At 53.9% G+C, this 15,662-nt stretch overlaps 1 protein-coding gene across 1 annotated transcript; it reads left to right on the forward strand.

The window, feature by feature from the left end:
• The first annotated feature begins 2,623 nt into the window (after positions 1-2,623).
• On the forward strand, positions 2,624-15,176 carry LOC308181242 (protein-arginine deiminase type-1-like). Its single transcript, XM_080564218.1, has 16 exons — positions 2,624-4,047; positions 5,946-6,120; positions 6,581-6,650; positions 7,992-8,053; positions 8,772-8,889; positions 9,327-9,452; positions 10,104-10,279; positions 10,367-10,470; positions 10,769-10,892; positions 11,763-11,870; positions 11,961-12,112; positions 13,185-13,329; positions 13,629-13,722; positions 13,803-13,882; positions 14,194-14,319; positions 14,431-15,176. Exons 1-16 carry the CDS (start codon positions 3,956-3,958, stop codon positions 14,662-14,664), a joined length of 1,986 nt encoding a protein of 661 aa, XP_080420344.1. The 5' UTR covers positions 2,624-3,955; the 3' UTR covers positions 14,665-15,176.
• The last annotated feature ends 486 nt before the right edge of the window (positions 15,177-15,662 follow it).

Consider the following 15,662-nt stretch of genomic DNA (forward strand, 5'->3'; position numbering starts at 1 on the left):
CAACTCACTCAGCCAGTCGCCAAATAAACCTTTGTCCATAGCACGAGGATGGGATTTTACATGAGGCAGAAGCGCTATTCCCAACGCAGGCTTTGCTCTGTGCTATCAGGCGGGAGATCGGCCCCGGTAAACCATCACGAGACGTGTGTGCAAATATAAGCACGCGCACGCTGATGTCTGGAGGCTCGTGGTTTCGCAGCTATAGTTAATCTGGTCAGAGGAGTTTTCTGGTTTTTAAAAATCAGATTAGGAACTGCTCTGCGTAATCTTCCCCACCGCTGATGGATCTGTGCCTGCCCTAATTTGGGGGGACGGGGAACAGATAGCCAAGCCGAAGCTTACGAACAACCCCAGGAGCTGCTCCGTGAGGGTTCTCATGTGCGCTTCGCCCTGGCTGGGTGCTTCGCAGTCCCTTCCTGCAGGCACGTGTGTGACTGCAAGGAGTAGGAGGGAAGCATGAAATATCCCCCCGTGGCGTCCTTTCGAGCTGACCTTTTGCATTGAGGAGGTGCAAACAGGTGCCCGTCCGAGCGGAGGCACGAGGCGCTGCTGTCGCTGCTGCTGGGGCATGTCGCTGCCTTTATTTTGGAAGAAGCAGCCAGCTTCGAGGAGGCAAAACCAACCCAGCGAGGAGGATGAAGTAGCTTGGGCGAAGCCGTGCCGACCCACGGCCGCGTTGCTCTCCCCCGGGGGGGACACGCGGGCGTGTATTTATAGGGCAGCGCGTTTAATGCAAAGCTGGGGGAGAGCGTGGGCAGGGTGAGCCCAGGGCGCGTGCTCAGCTCCAGCCTGGGGGCAGAGGCAGTTTTATGGGGTGCTTTGCTTTGGGATTGCCAGGGATGAAGTCTCCGTGTTTTACGAGGCGACAGGCACTTTTGGGGGAGAAGAAAGGACGGAGGGGGCTTTTTGCTGCTTTCTCACCCAGGAGAAGGTGTTTGCAGAGCCAGCACCGTCGAGTACTGCTGGGTTTTATCAGCTTTCAAAGCATTTTTGCTGGCCCAAACCATGCTCCTGCCCTTCACCAGCCGGGACAGGGGATGCAGAGCCTCAGCGGTCTCGCGAGCGTGACCGCACGGGATGCTCCTGTCGTGCGGCATTACGGCTCCGCACCAAAAGGAAGCAAACCCTCATGCAAACAGGAGCGGGACTTGATAACTGGTTCGATGCCTTCCCCTGTTGCAAGTAATTAGGCTGACAAGGCTCTTAAAAGTTCCTGCCTGCAATTACGCATGCAGAGTAATAAATAAGGTGTAATTATCGGCTTAGGGAGATTATCAAACTTTCCTTGACAGAGTGGCGGTGCAGGATGGGTGAGAAGGGAAGCCCCGCAGGGTCAGGGCTGTTGTGTTGTTCTGGGGGTCGGGTCTTGCCCCATCATGGCTGGAAACAGCCTGAAAGAACCGATCAGGGGGTTGGGGGGGGGGAATGAAGCAAGGCCCCCCAAAAACAAGCTCGCCAATGTGCAATTCGATCTGATGGAGAGGCACAGGGGGTTCGTGCGCCCTCAGAGGGGTCTGAATTTGCCCACTCCTCTCTGAGCCATCGTGCACAGGGAGCCTTAATGACAACCTCTCGGGACAAGGTGTTATTAGGGAGAAACACTCAGCTCTGAATGGGCCAGATGGCTTAAAACTGAAATTCTTCTAATGCATGGGCATGCCGGTGCTAATAGCAGGTGGAGGAGGAAGAGGAGGTGAATGTAGCTGCCACCCAGCAAAGATGGGGTGCTTGGGGCTGGAGCGAGCATTGCTGTGCCTGGTCAAAAATGCACCGTGACTAAACCCGAGTCTGTCTGTGGAAAAATAAAAACACCGCACCAAACCCAACACAAGCATGAAGTTTCAGCTTCGTGGCTTCTTCCTTGATGGATGCGATCTGGGGCGGGTTTGGGGGGAGAAGCGTGGCCGCAGCGTGGGGAGGAGAGCACGCTCGTGAGCCCTGTGCCGAAGCCCTGGTGCTCGCTGGGAGCCAGAAACCACCGTCCTCCGCCTGCTTCCAGATTACAGACCATAACAGCATGACCCCGTGGGGATGTAGGTGTGTTCCCTGTCCAGCACAGGGCTCAAACCAGCTGAGCAGGATGCAGTGCCAAAATCACAGCAGGCGGCAAGCTCAGCACCGTGCCCCGTCTAAACCAGCGCGACCAGCGGCCACAAGTGGGAAATCCAACTTGCAGCCTTACATAATGCTCTTTTTTGGTAGACTTACAGCCAAATTCTTCCATGGGGGATGCAAGGAGCTCACAGTGATTCTGCTTGGCAGCAGCTTTATGAATTTTAGGGGTGTGTGAGCCCCTAAAACCCTCCTCCAGGAGGTCTCAAGAACCAACACAATTCACAAATCCATGAACATCATGAGTTTGGCTTGTGATGGGTTTCACGACATGGAATTTTGCTTAAAATCCCAAGCCAAGGTCTTGGGGAGGCTGGAAACACCGCTAGCGTTCCCCTCTCGAGCATCCTGTCCGCCCCAGCAAGCTCTCATGATCTTATTAAAGCTGTGCTTGCGTACGAGACACGGTGCTGCTTTGCTGCTGCAATTAAGGACAGAGCCCTTTAATGTAGACTTGCTCGGAGACGTTTAAAGCAGCTGCCTTGGCGCTGGTTTGATCTCACAGGGGAAGGTGCGTGCAGGTGGCGGCTCCCAGCTCGCCTCTCCCCCAGCTGAGGACATTTAGCTTGGTGCAATGGTGGGGACCAGTCCTCCTTGCTCCACCGAGCCTGTTCCAGCTCCTTTGGCTTGCAAGGGGTCCTGCTGCTTGCAAAGCTGCCTTTCTTCCAGCTCCAGAACTTTCCAGCCCATGGCACGGCACAGGGAGGCATCGCCCTGTGGAAATGGGGACTGTGCCGTCACCGTATCACCCTGCCCCTGTCGCAACGAGATTGGGGATGAACCGCAGCGGGGTTGTCAGCATGTCAGGTCAGCGGTGATGGAGTTTCCCCATCTCCCTTTTTGTCTCCATCTGTGGGACACGCAGGGCTGCTGCCGCCTCCATCCCGTGTTGGCCCTGAAGCTCCTTCCCAGAGGAGCAGCAAGATCCATCTCACCCAGTTTTCCTCTTCGCCGTCTAGCGAAGTCTCCTGGGATCGCCTGGAGAGAGATGACTATCTCCAGAAAGCCACTTCTTCCAGCGACCGGGGCATTTCCCGTGGGAGCTTCACGCGCATTAAAAAAAAACAATTCCCCAAATGCCGCATCCAAACAAAACACCCGAGAATCCCTAATTTCCGCTGAAAGCCTCTTGCCTTGTTTTGCTTTCTTTTTTCTTCCCTCCCCTGCTTGCCAAATAACCAGTTTTCCCTGCACCCATTTCTGTCGGTCGCGTTCATCCGGAGTTGTTATGAAGGGAAGGACCAGCCTGAGCAAACATTTCCTTTTGCTGCTGCAGCGGTGAGTGCCTTATGCAGGCATTGCCCTAATGGGGTAGCCGAGGCCGTGAGTCACCTGTGGAGAGCCTGCGTGGAAAATTTGGGTTGTTTTAAAGAAAATACTTCATTTTAATGATACCGTGTATTATAATAAGCCTAAACTACCATCTTGCATAACAGAAGGGGGTAGAAATGTTTAATGCATAAAGCTTTGGAGTCCTTATTTGGAGCTGTAAGGGAGGTGAGGGAAAAAGGGGAGAATGAGCCCTGAAAGGGCTGGCTGCTGAGCATCCAGGGCAGGGCTGCGCATCCCCACCCCGTCCTGCCCCTGTGCCCCCTCCCTGGCCCCGCAATTGCCGCCTGGCCCTGGGGGCTGCCTTATCGCCCGCATCTTGCGAGCGGGGCGGCAGCTTCGCGGGTGGCGGAGGTGGAGACGGCAGGGTCCCTGGTCCACCCCGTCATCGAGGGAAGGGAGGAAGGAGGAGTTAAATTCCCCTGCCTTTTAATCCAGTCATGCTGGTTCACCTACAAAGCCGGGCAGCCAGGCAGCAGCTTCCTTCACATGCGGCCGCCGTCCACGGCACATCATGCCCCAACGCCAGGTCGTGAAGATGTCCACCAGCCGCGCCAGCTACGGCGTCTGCGTGCTGGGCACCGAGGTCTTCCTTGACACCCACCGGTAAGGCTGGGGGGGGTCAGGGTGCCGGCGAGCATCCCTAGGGATGATGGATTTTAGGGGGAGCCTAAAGGCGTTGGGCGGTTTTGCTCTTTGCTTGGAAGCGATGGGTGTTAAGGGGAAAGATCTCTGGGCACGCACGGAGGTTTCATCCAAGCTCGGTGCATGGGGGACGTGTGCCCCCAGCTCTGCTTCAGGCGATGCCATCCCATGGGGAGGTGCGCCCGAAGGAGGGACGTCGGCCCCAGCAAAAGCAAGGCGTCGAAGCGTAGCCGAGCAATGACGATGTGCAGGCAAAGCCCATGCACACCCCGGCTAAGTGGGATCTATTTCTGGCTGCGAGAGCATTAGGCAACAGCAATTCAAGATGAGCAACTTGTCTGGAGCTAAACTGGGTTAAAGAACAAATGTGTGGCTCAGGCAGAAAAAATCCACGAGCGGGTTTGCACAGGCGACGTAACAAGAAGAGATTTTTCTGACGTTAAACATAGGGGTTGCTTTATTGGCCAGATATGAGGCTGTATTTACTCTCCTGTGACATTGTCATTATTTAATAAATCACGTTTATAATGATAGCGGCTACAGGCTGAGCCAGTCGGGATCACAGCTGGTGCAATTATTTGGGTTGTACGTTGGAGCCGGGCCAGGAGGTGCTGACATCCCCCCGATGGGGCTCGGACCCAGCCTCAGCTGCCCTTAAAACATTTCATTTTTACCTTCAGCCAGGTGGGAATACAAAAACCCTGTTATTTACATTATTTTTCTCAATCTGAAGTCACAGCAAGCATTTAAGCATGGGGCCCAAGTCCCATCATGGGCTGATTTGGCTCCTTGGTAGCAAATCTGAGCTTTGGCCCAAGAAGACATACGGCAGATGCTTTTTCAACATCGGGGCTAAAAAAAATAGGAGTCCCCTCATGCCCTCAGAGCACTGGTGGGAGCGACAGCCCTCTCCATGCTGGGGGAAATTCAGTGATGGATGCTTCAAGCTTTGACCATGGCTTGGTTTGGGGCAGAAAACTGAGCTTGGTGGGAATCCTGCAGAAGTTTGTGTCTCAGTGGGGTGATGCAGAGGAGCAAGGGCTGTGAAATCAGGGTGAATAGACCCAAATTTGAGATGTCATAGCATGCAACAGCGTGCAGGTAGACTGCGGGTAGTCTTGCAATGTTGCACACTGGTAAATGTGTGGGGTGACAAGCGAGATAATACCTTAATCTCCCCATACGAGCTACTGCAGGCACCGGGGCTGCCATGCCAAGAGCAACGCCAGGAATAAATCCCTTCTGTGCTTTTTTCTCCCTGCTAAAATTTATTACTGTGTCCCTTTCCGCGTGCGGCTGGGGAGGCTGGCTCCCAATGGCAGACAGGTTGGAGCACTCGCGCACCCCGGACGGAGGTGCCGGGGCTGTAATGAGCAGGTAGGCAGCACTTCAAAGGCGAGGGATGTCATACAGGTGGGGTGCAGGCTCTCCACACTCGGCTTTGGGTTCTGCTCCACTTTGGGCATCTCTCAGGTCAGGGTATGCAACAGCAAAGAACCAGCTCCCCGATGGGTGACAGCCCAATGTGGCCCTGCTCTTGGTCTGGGTTTTGTGATGGGATGCTCACGTTTGGGTTTTTTTCTTCCTGTCAATGAAGGAGGTTGGGTGCCCCAGCTTCAGAGATGTACGATCTGGGCTTAACCACGGACGGACGTGCCAGAGCTCCAGTGGGAGCCCTGCTTGCTCAACAACGCCACAGAGATAATACTTGTAAAATTCAGACGACACATTTCGTCACCTGAAGATGGTTTCTTAGTCCCTGAAACCCGGTTAAGGCTGGATTTTAATTCCAGGAGACGCAGTTTAACTATTTGGGTCCACAGAGGACAACAGGAAAGACAACTCATGCTCTGTTTCAGATCTACCCCCAAAGGTGCCACGTCATTCGATGTCCATGCCACCTCTGCAGTTACGGTCCACATCATCCACAACCCCATGACAAAACCCATGTTTAACTCCAGATGGCCACTGGATCCTGATATAGAGGTTGTAGTGACCATCGATGTCACCAGCAAGACCGTCAATGACAATAAGGTTAGTTCCTTTTTATGCATTGAAGCTGGAAAAATTAAGTCAGAATTTCCAGGAAAGCAGGGCAGGCTCGAGCACTTCCAGGCAGTGCTAACATCAGGCATGTCCTTAGAATAAACTCAGAAACCTAAACAGAACCATGTAATCATTGTGTACGAAAAATGAAACTAAGAAGGAGAAGGAGATGACATTTTGTGCCCTAAAAAAGAGATAACAGTGACTGCAAAAGCCAGTGTCAGAAACTCCATGCCAGGCAAAAAAAATAGTCTTGCCTTGGCTTTTTCTATGCCAGTTTTTGCGTTGAAGCATGCAGAAATTGTTTGGTTGAGCTATGATTAAAGGAGCAGGGCTTTGATGAACCTTCCAACACCTTGTTGTATGGCATTGCCGGGTCAACCCAATGAGTGGAAAGACCTACTCAGCATGACAGGACATGGGTCATGATGTGGTGATGTCTTCGCAGGTTAAGATTTCATACTACGGACGGGAAGAGAATGAGCTTTCGGTGGCTTGGTTGTATCTCACCTGCGTAGGTGCGTATTATGGCAACACTTGTCCGAACGCGGCCAGCCCTTCCTGACGCCGCAATCTAGCTGGGTTCAAGGGATGGGAGGTAACTGGGGGATGCAGACTGCCCATCTGCAATGTGCAGTGATGGTTTGGGTGTTCACAGCTTATGCTGACAAGCAAGAGGGAAACAATTAAAATGTTATTGTGCTGCCTTATATGGTGCAAAAAAGACGCAGGCTGGGCACTGTCCCCACCCAACGCACGCAATAAGCAGCCTCCTCTGACCGCCGAGACGATTTTGCTGATGGAGGAGGATTCAAAGATGACCATGTCACCCACCTTTCGCTGGCGAGCCCCTCCTCGACCTCCAGTGCAGCTGGTGGAGAGGAATAGGCACCAAAATGTAGTTGTCTGACCTATTTCAGGAGTTTAGGATGAGATGAATCATTCCCTTGAAATGCCTATTTTCCTCTGCTGACTACAAAGGGAGTCTAGACAACTAGTCTGGATGCAGAGTCTTCCACTTGGATGGATTAATTACCCTAAATTTGGGATTTTCTGAAGCACTCACATGATAGTCAGACCTGTGTCCTCAAGTCATGCGCTTGCCTGCCAAAATTGCCCCTGAAGAGGCTGATGGTTTCCCACGTCCCATGGACTCCACTGGAGCCATCCAGGGCCACTGCTGTCCACAGAGCTTTGACCTTACAAAAGCTCTTTGCTTGCTTAGATTTAGGACTTCATTTCCAAAATTACAGGCCCAGCTTCTCCATGTGCTCCTCTCTGCATCAAGGAGAAGGCCAATATCTGCTCCAGTGCCCACATTTTACACATGCTGCATACATTTCCCTCTGTCCAATTCAGTGGATATATGTCTTAAGATAGGCTTTGCACAGATTTATGTAGGATATAGATGAGGTCTCCGGCAGACCTCCAGTTTGAGCCCAGAAGAGCTCTCAAAGCGAAAGTCCTTCTCAAACTTCGCATCACCCCTAGCAATTATTTAGTGTCCGCTCACCCATGGTGAAGGCACTTTCATCCCTTTGCCGTGTTTAGACTTCATGAAAAAGTGGTCAACATGGAATTGGTGAAACCACAAAAAAATGCCGTGGAGTGGGTACGTCCCTGCTGGGGGACCCAAGACGGGAGAAGACGGGTGGAGACCAAGTGGGGAAAGCCTTAAAAAAGCTGTTGGGTTGCTCTTCTGTTGGTGTTTTGTTGGCAGCTTTGGGTCTGGAGCCACAATGGGGTATGAAGGTGGGGTTGGCTTTGGGTGACTCAATGCTAGCATTGGGGATGAGCCCAAAATGTCCCTGAGAGCTCGTTCCCATGCTGATGGCTTCCTTCTCGCTCTGATGTTTCAGACATATCCCTGGACGTGGATGTGAGCCGTAATGGCAGAGTGAGGAGCAAAGGGAAGGACAAGGTAATGAGAAACGCTGCGTGGCTTTGGGCGACGTGTGGAGGGTAAATGCGGGGAGCTTCTCTTTGCAGCCTCTTCCCTGCAAATCTCCAGGAGGGAGAGGGATTTGGGTGGTGTCTGAAACAGGGAAAATAATGTGGCAAGTTCTCAGCCTTCTAATTGAGGAGGAAAACACTTTATTTTTTTATTCTGTGCCAAAATCTCCTTCCTCTCCAGTCCAGCCCCAGGGATAGTACAGAAGAAAACATTTTTTTTTTTTTTTTGATTTGAAACGTGCCACTAAATGACTCATCTGCAAGTTTTGCAAGCAGCAAGAGATTTACCCCCTTGGCAAGAAATCTGCATATGCCCAAGCACTTACGCCCGGGTAATTGTCTGCAGCCAGATCAGCAGCACAAATTGTACATCAAGATGAGATGCGTTTCTAGAAATGGGATATTCTCTTTCAAATGAGGGCTGGCAGATATACTCTGGCTTGTTAGAAGATAAGATCTGTTTGAAATAGTCCTTGCTGACCTGGCTGGAAGCTGAGGTTAGGAAATTTAGTGGCTTGAAAACATTGCTGCCCTCTCCTCACCAGCCCTGAGTGCACTTTGTGGGATCTCCTCTGAGTATGGATGTGGCTATAGGGTTTTCCCAGTCCACCCACTACTGGGAGGAGGCTGGGAGGGAGAAATCTTGATGGCTCTGCTCCCATCCCCGTTGGGTGCTTCTCCTCTAGGCCAAGTGGACGTGGGGTCCGGATGGGCAAGGTGCTGTGCTGCTGGTCAACTGCGACAGGGACAGCCCCGGCGCGGTGGGGACAGACAGCGGCCAGGTGGACATACGGACCAGTGCAGGTAGGACATATGGACCAGTGCAGGTAGGGCGTCACCCACAGCACCAGGGGACCTGTAAGGTCACACCAGGGAGCTTTGCCTCTTGCAGCACCTCCATCCTTCTCCCTCTGGTCTAAGGCGCCATTCACGTGTCTGGCGATGGCGAAATGGGTGGCAAAAACATTATCTGGTGTAATCAGAGCAATTAGAGATAGCAACAGCATTACCTGTTTCCGCATTGCAACAGAAATTGGCTCTTTTCCACATCTCCTTCCCCATTTTATTTTCCTGGACATCTCTATAAAATCTATGAGCGTTATGCAACATCCCATCTGGTTTGCCCTATAAATCCACGCACAACCAAAGACTGCATGGAGAATAAATAGCAAAGCCCACAGGCAATGCTGGAGGCTGGAAGCCTCCCCATGTCCCCTCTCCTTGTCTCCTTCCCCCCATAGACCTCCAGGACATGTCTGTGATGCTGCTGCGGACTCAAGGTCCCAGCAATATCTTTGCTGACTACCAGCTGGTCCTGCACGTCCCCGAGTCGGACGCAGACAAAGTGCGTGTTTTCCATGCCATACGTGAGTATTTCCTCCTCCCTTCCTAGATATCCAGGCCAGCCCATCGTGACCCTGGGGTGGGCAAACCCTTTGTTTTATTGCTCGCTATGGATAAGGGCTGGGTGCCAGCGCTTGCTGGAAACACCTGTTTATCCCCAAAGTTCCTCTGCTGTTCTAGAAGATGGGGCTATATGGGGAGCTTAAAAACTGTACAGGGAAAAAATAATTTAAAAAAAAAAAAAGGCTCTGTTGAGTGGGATTGCTGAAGTTTTGAGAGCTTCACAAGCAGATAACCCCCCAGTGGCTGCTGGCACCTCTGCGGCGCAGGCAGAGTCCCAGGCGCCAAAGCAGTCCATCTCGTCGGGCTGCGCACTTTGCCTTTGAACACCCCGGTTGGTGGATCCCAGCACTTCCCTGCCGAAAATCAGGTCAGAGGAGCCAAGTATATCATTAGATGCTTAACTTGAGACACGCACCTTGAAAGGGTTTGACCTGAGGGCATAGAGTCCTCTTTGTACAAGCAGATCAAGTGTGTTCCCCAGAGAAGAGCAGGCACACCCGCTCCTCTGCAAACCACGTTGGCATCAGCCACCTCCTCGCTGGTGCCTCTTTCCAGCCCTCTGGATGGGGTGGCCGCCCCGTGCCGGGCTGGCTATTTCGGTGTTTCTGCAGGGAGTGACTCACACCCCCAGTACAAACCCGTGCTGGGGCCGGGTAAGCTCTCCTATGTGCTAGACCGTGTCGGCAGTGGAGAAAACACCTTCTACGTGGAAGGGTTGGCTTTCCCTGATGCGGGCTTCTCCGGGTTGGTTTCCTTCAGCGTCAGCTTACTGGAGGTCCCCCATAAGGTATGTGGGGTCTGCCCCGTCCCTGTCCCACGCAAAGCACCTACTGGGGTTTTTGACTGCTGCTCTCCAGCATTTCGCCTCTTGCAGTATTCGCCGGGCACCCCGATTTTCACGGATACGGTAGTTTTCCGCATGGCACCCTGGATAATGACGCCCAACACCCAGCAGCCTCTGGAGGTTTTTGTCTGCAGGTAGGAGGGATGTCACCCCATCATCACTCCCCAGGCTTGGGGACTCTCCAAGGAGAAGCTTTTGACCCTTCCTTGTTTTACGCATGCCGTACTGGAGCCTAATGTTGCTGTTGGTACCCCTCTGGTACTGCTGCGCTCATTGCATCCCCAAGGAGAAGGTTGAAGGACCTTCTCCAAGAGCTAACCTCATGCAAAGCTATTGCCCAGTGCACTAGGGATGAGAAATGTGCTGCACGGTTGGGATGAGAAGTCTTCTGTGGTCCCTCCTTACAGCCTTCGCTCCTTCCTCTCCCCCCAGCATCAAGAGGGGCATAAACTCCAACGAGGTCTTTCTGGAGGAGCTCCAGGCCCTGTTGAGGAAAGCCAACTGCAAGCTGACCATCTGCTCAGAGGTCGAAAGCCGGAGTGACCGCTGGATCCAGGTCATCACTCGATGCTTGTAATACGCGTCTCTTGTGGTGCTTCTTACGGGCTCACGGGGCACACAGGGTGTTGTCCCCACTGCTGACACCCCGGGAGGGATGAGCTGCGTTGCTTGGGGGAAGCACACAGATGCTAAGAGATGAACCGGACAACCATGAGCTAAAACATAGGGAAATGCTGCTGGTGGTGGCAACAAGAGTGTTGCTTGGACCCTGGGGACGTTGCAAGAGGGACCCCATTACCAGGGGGACCCCACTGCAAGAGGGATCCTATTGAAAGAACCATGTGGGTTATTAGAGGAGACACCCCACGTGCAAGTGGGGCTCTACTGTGAGAAGGACCCCACTGCAAAAGAAACACCATGGGGCATTACAACAGGGCCCCCACTGCAAAAGGAACCCCATGAGGCATTGCAAGAGGGACCCCATTGCAAGAGAGACCCCACTGAAAGAAGAACCTTGTGGGGCATTGCAAGGGGGACTCCGAGGGGCATTGCAAGTGGGGACCCCTTGCAAGAGGGAACCCATAGGGTGTTGCAAGGGTGACCGTGCGGTGCCTTGCCAGCGGGACGCCGGGTACGCGGGTGGATGGCCACATGTTCCCCCAGCAAGCCCCAGCCCTGTTCTGCTGGTCCTCGTGGCTGTGAATTGCTTACGTGGGGGGGACCTGTCCCAGGCGCCGCGGTGGTGGGCAGGGCGTCACCCCCGGTCCCCCCGGCACAACCAGGGAGCTCTGGGGTTTGGGCAGCAGCCGAGTTGTGCCAGGATCTCCCCGTTTCCTCCTCCGCCCTCACCGCATGCTTCGCCCAGATGGCTATCACCCCCAGGAGCTTTCCTCCTCCTCCTCCTTCTCCTCTCTTCCCCCAACAGGATGAGCTGGAGTTCGGCTACGTGGAAGCACCGCACAAGACCTTCCCTGTGGTCTTCGACTCACCCAGGAACAGAGGCTTGAAGGACTTTGCTTTTAAAAAGATCCTGGTGCGGCAGGGCATTGCTAACCCCTTTGTCCCCAAAAATCCTCTCTTGGGGCCGGCAGCGGCTCCCATCACTGCTCCCCTCTTTCCCCAGGGCCCCGATTTTGGCTACGTGACCCGCGAGCCCCCTGGACATGAAGCCTCCAGCCTCGACTCCTTCGGCAACCTGGATGTGAGCCCGCCGGTGACGGTGCGGGGCAAGGAGTACCCGCTGGGCCGCATCCTGATCGGCAGCCCCCTGCCCTGGTGAGACAAGAAAGTGTCGAAAACTGTGGGGAGTGGCTGCAGCGAGTGGAAAATTCCAGGCTAAATCCCACATGCAAATTTCACATGCAAACCGCGTTGCTGTTCCTTCTCCCCGTGCAAAATCCTTCATGCACCGCTATGATTATTTCCCCCTCCCAAAATGTTGGTGCTTTCACTCTGATCCTACAGCACCCTAAACACCATGCCTAGTTTTCTTGAAAGGAAAAGCAAGGGAGTTCAGAAAAGGGTAAAACCTTGAATAACTGGAAATTGTTTTTGCTCTGCCCTTGGCAGCAGCTGTGGGCAGGGAACAACAGCACCCTGCAAAGCCCGCACAAAGGCGGCTCTTCATCCAGATAAACAACAACAGGGCTGAGTCCGGACAGGATTTGAGCCAGGACAGCAAACGGAGCAAGCTGTGCTGCTGCGGCGCTCAGTGCCTCACTTACCCTGACGGGAAAATGGGATTTTCCCAGCCTCGCTGGGGCCGTAATTATCCCTTATTACAAGAGGTTTTAATTAATGTTTTCTCAGCCTGCTGCTGGCTGTCTAAGAAAATGTAGGGAGGGATTTAAGGCTCGCAAGGATGGGGTGAATTAAACCTTGTGCCCATTTCAGGGGGGAATGTGCTGAAGCGGAATGGAGGAATGTAATGCACATATAGATATACACGGACACATCTGTGAGCATATATTTATATACCAATACATTTATATGCAAACATATATGTGTATACACCTATACGCACATATTTATATAACAGTACAGTTATATGCATTTATCTTTGTAAAGGTACATCTGCATGTATACATCTATACACCCCATGCATTGTGTTAGCCGATTAGTGAGAGTTTGGGATTCGATGATTTGCTTTGGCCGTTGAATTTGCTTGATTTCCCACCTCTTCCCTCCTGAAATGGCTACAAGTGGGCAGAAATGTTGGCATTTCCCATCAAAATGGGATGCACTGGTGTGACTTCTTCCCTCTGCGTCGGGCATTTTGGGGACAGATCTCACCATTTTGGGTGCGATCGCCTCCGTCTCCTCCTCCTCCTCCTCCCTCTGCCCCCAGGGCCTCCGGCCGGCGGATGTCGAAGGTGGTCAGGGATTTCCTTTACGCCCAGAAAGTGCAAGCACCAGTGGAGATCTACTCGGAGTGGCTGAGTGTGGGCCACGTGGACGAGTTCCTCACCTTTGTCCCCGCATACGACAGGAAGGTAGTGTCCCTGCATCCCCAGTGTCGCATGTGGCATCTGCTGCTGATGCAGAAAGCCCTTTATTTTGGTAAATCATCAGAGAAAAAAAAAAAAACAACACAACACAACAACTTGGCTTCTGAGCAAAAGGCAAGGCCAGCCCTGTGCATGAATCGCCTTCCTTTTGGGTTGGCTTCCTGGAAAACGATGAGTGCCCTGTGCAACCCCTGGGGCTGGGTTTGGGCATGCATGGGCTGGCACGTGAAAATCTCCTATTTGCATGAAAAAAAACACACAATCTTCTGGGCTCATCCCCACAGGGTTTCCGGCTCCTGTTGGCCAGCCCCACCGCCTGCTACAAGCTCTTCCAGGAGAAGCAGAGGCAGGGCCATGGCGAAGCCACACAGCTCGTGGGTAAGGCGGCGGGCGAGGGCGTCCCGGCGGCAGCGGGTGCCGGCGGCGTCCCTCACCGCTGCGCTGCCGTCCCCGTGCAGGGATGTCGGGCACCGAGCGGAGGAGCATCGACGACATCCTGGCGGATGAGGGGCTGAGGAACGACAACAAGCATGTGCAGGTGCGCGGGGGTTTTGTAGCCAGGGGTGGATTTGGGGAGCGCCTCTGCTCGCATGCGGCTGCCGGGTGGTTGATGCACGCAAGGGGAGCAGCTGCAAAGGGGCTGAGCACCCTTGGGTGCTGGCTGGGCCTCGGCTTTTGTCCCAGTGGGAGGTGTGAAACCCAAGGCAGGTGGTTGCTTGGGTTGGGGTGGGTTCAGGAGGTCTCTCAAAAAGGATGCAATGGAGAACATGGGGCTTGGGCTGCAATAGGGTCCACAGGGGTCCGTGTGAGGGATTTGGGGAGGCAAGTCAGGGTCCCCGCTCTCTGCAGCGCTGCATCGACTGGAACCGCGACCTCCTGAAGCAGGAGCTGGGGCTGAGCGAGCAGGACATCATCGACATTCCCCAGCTCTTCATCCTGAATGGCTCCCGTGCGGACGCCTACTTCCCAGACATGGTGATACCCCCCCAGTGCCCCTTCTCCTCCCTCCCCACCACCTCCTCCCTTCTGCACCCTCCTTTTTCACCTTTTGGGTGAAAAAAACCCTGCTTTTCGGTCCGTCCACAGGTGAACATGCTGGTGCTGGGCAGGCACCTGGGCATCCCCAAGCCCTTCGGGCCGCTGGTGGCCGGGCAGTGCTGCCTGGAGGAGCGCGTGCGGGCGCTGCTCGAGCCCCTGGGGCTCTCCTGCACCTTCATCAACGACTACTTCTCCTACCACGTCCTCTTTGGCGACGTCCACTGCGGCACCAACGTCCGCCGCAAGCCTCTAGCAGCCAAGTGGTGGCACGTGGTGCCCTGAAGTGCCCGGGCAGGAGCTCCGGTCCGTCCCGATGGCGGACGAGGGTGGATTTGGAGCATCTCAAAATAAAGCGTTTTGCCAATATGAGCACCGAGGTGCAGCATTTCCTTGCGGCCCGTCCTGTCTCAGCTTGGTTGAAAATGTTGGGAACCTGTGTTTGTTATCAGAAGGGTTTTTGTGAGTGTGCTGCACTCAAGGCAGCATGCATCATGCTGCCTTGGGGTCTGGACCCCATCCCAGCTATCCTACAGTCCCTGTCCCAGCTTCATTGTGAATCACCCCCCAGACTCCCCACATCAGCCCCCCAAATCCCCTCCCATTCGTTGGGACACCTCTTACCCCGTGCAGCACAAAGGTGAAGCCCCAAAGCATTTCCCAGATGCCAATGAGAGCATTTCTTTTTCCCCTTTACGTTTACCCATTGCAACAGCTCCGTAAACATCCTCCCGCTGATGCACCAACTCTTCCATGCACCTGCAATCTTTTCCCCCTTTGCAGCTGCTCCCTCCTCTGTTCCTCTCCGTCTTTTCTTTGCAAGCAGCTGCGGCGCTGCCCCGTGTTGTGTTTGTGCCCCTGGCCTGGGCCAGCAGGAAGTGGCAGCAGGAACCAAAACCAGCCCCGAGCTGCTCCGGCACGTAGCAGTGCTGACCTGGCAGCTACTGTGGGGCTAAAAACACTTTTATGGGGTAGTTTGCAGGCTGTGATACGCGGTGCAAAGTACCAAAAGGGTCACACGTCCCGTTTCAGGGCCCTGGTTTTGGAAAAAAGGTGATTTCTTGTCCCTCCAACCTGATTTTCCTCATGGATGGGGCTTGGCTGAGTTTCCCAACTTCCCCAACCCCAGCACGGAGCAGAAATATTGAATTTCAGCAGCGCGTGACCCCCACAATGCTGTGAGTTGGAGGGGGACAGGTGCATCAACAAAGGCCTCTCCTACGCCCCAAAGAGGATTTTAATTAAAACAAAGACGGGCCAAACTGCAGCGGGTTTTGCTGTCC

This window comes from Anser brachyrhynchus (assembly GCF_964034855.1).
Source record: "Anser brachyrhynchus genome assembly, chromosome: 21".
Taxonomy (NCBI): Eukaryota; Metazoa; Chordata; class Aves; order Anseriformes; family Anatidae; genus Anser; species Anser brachyrhynchus.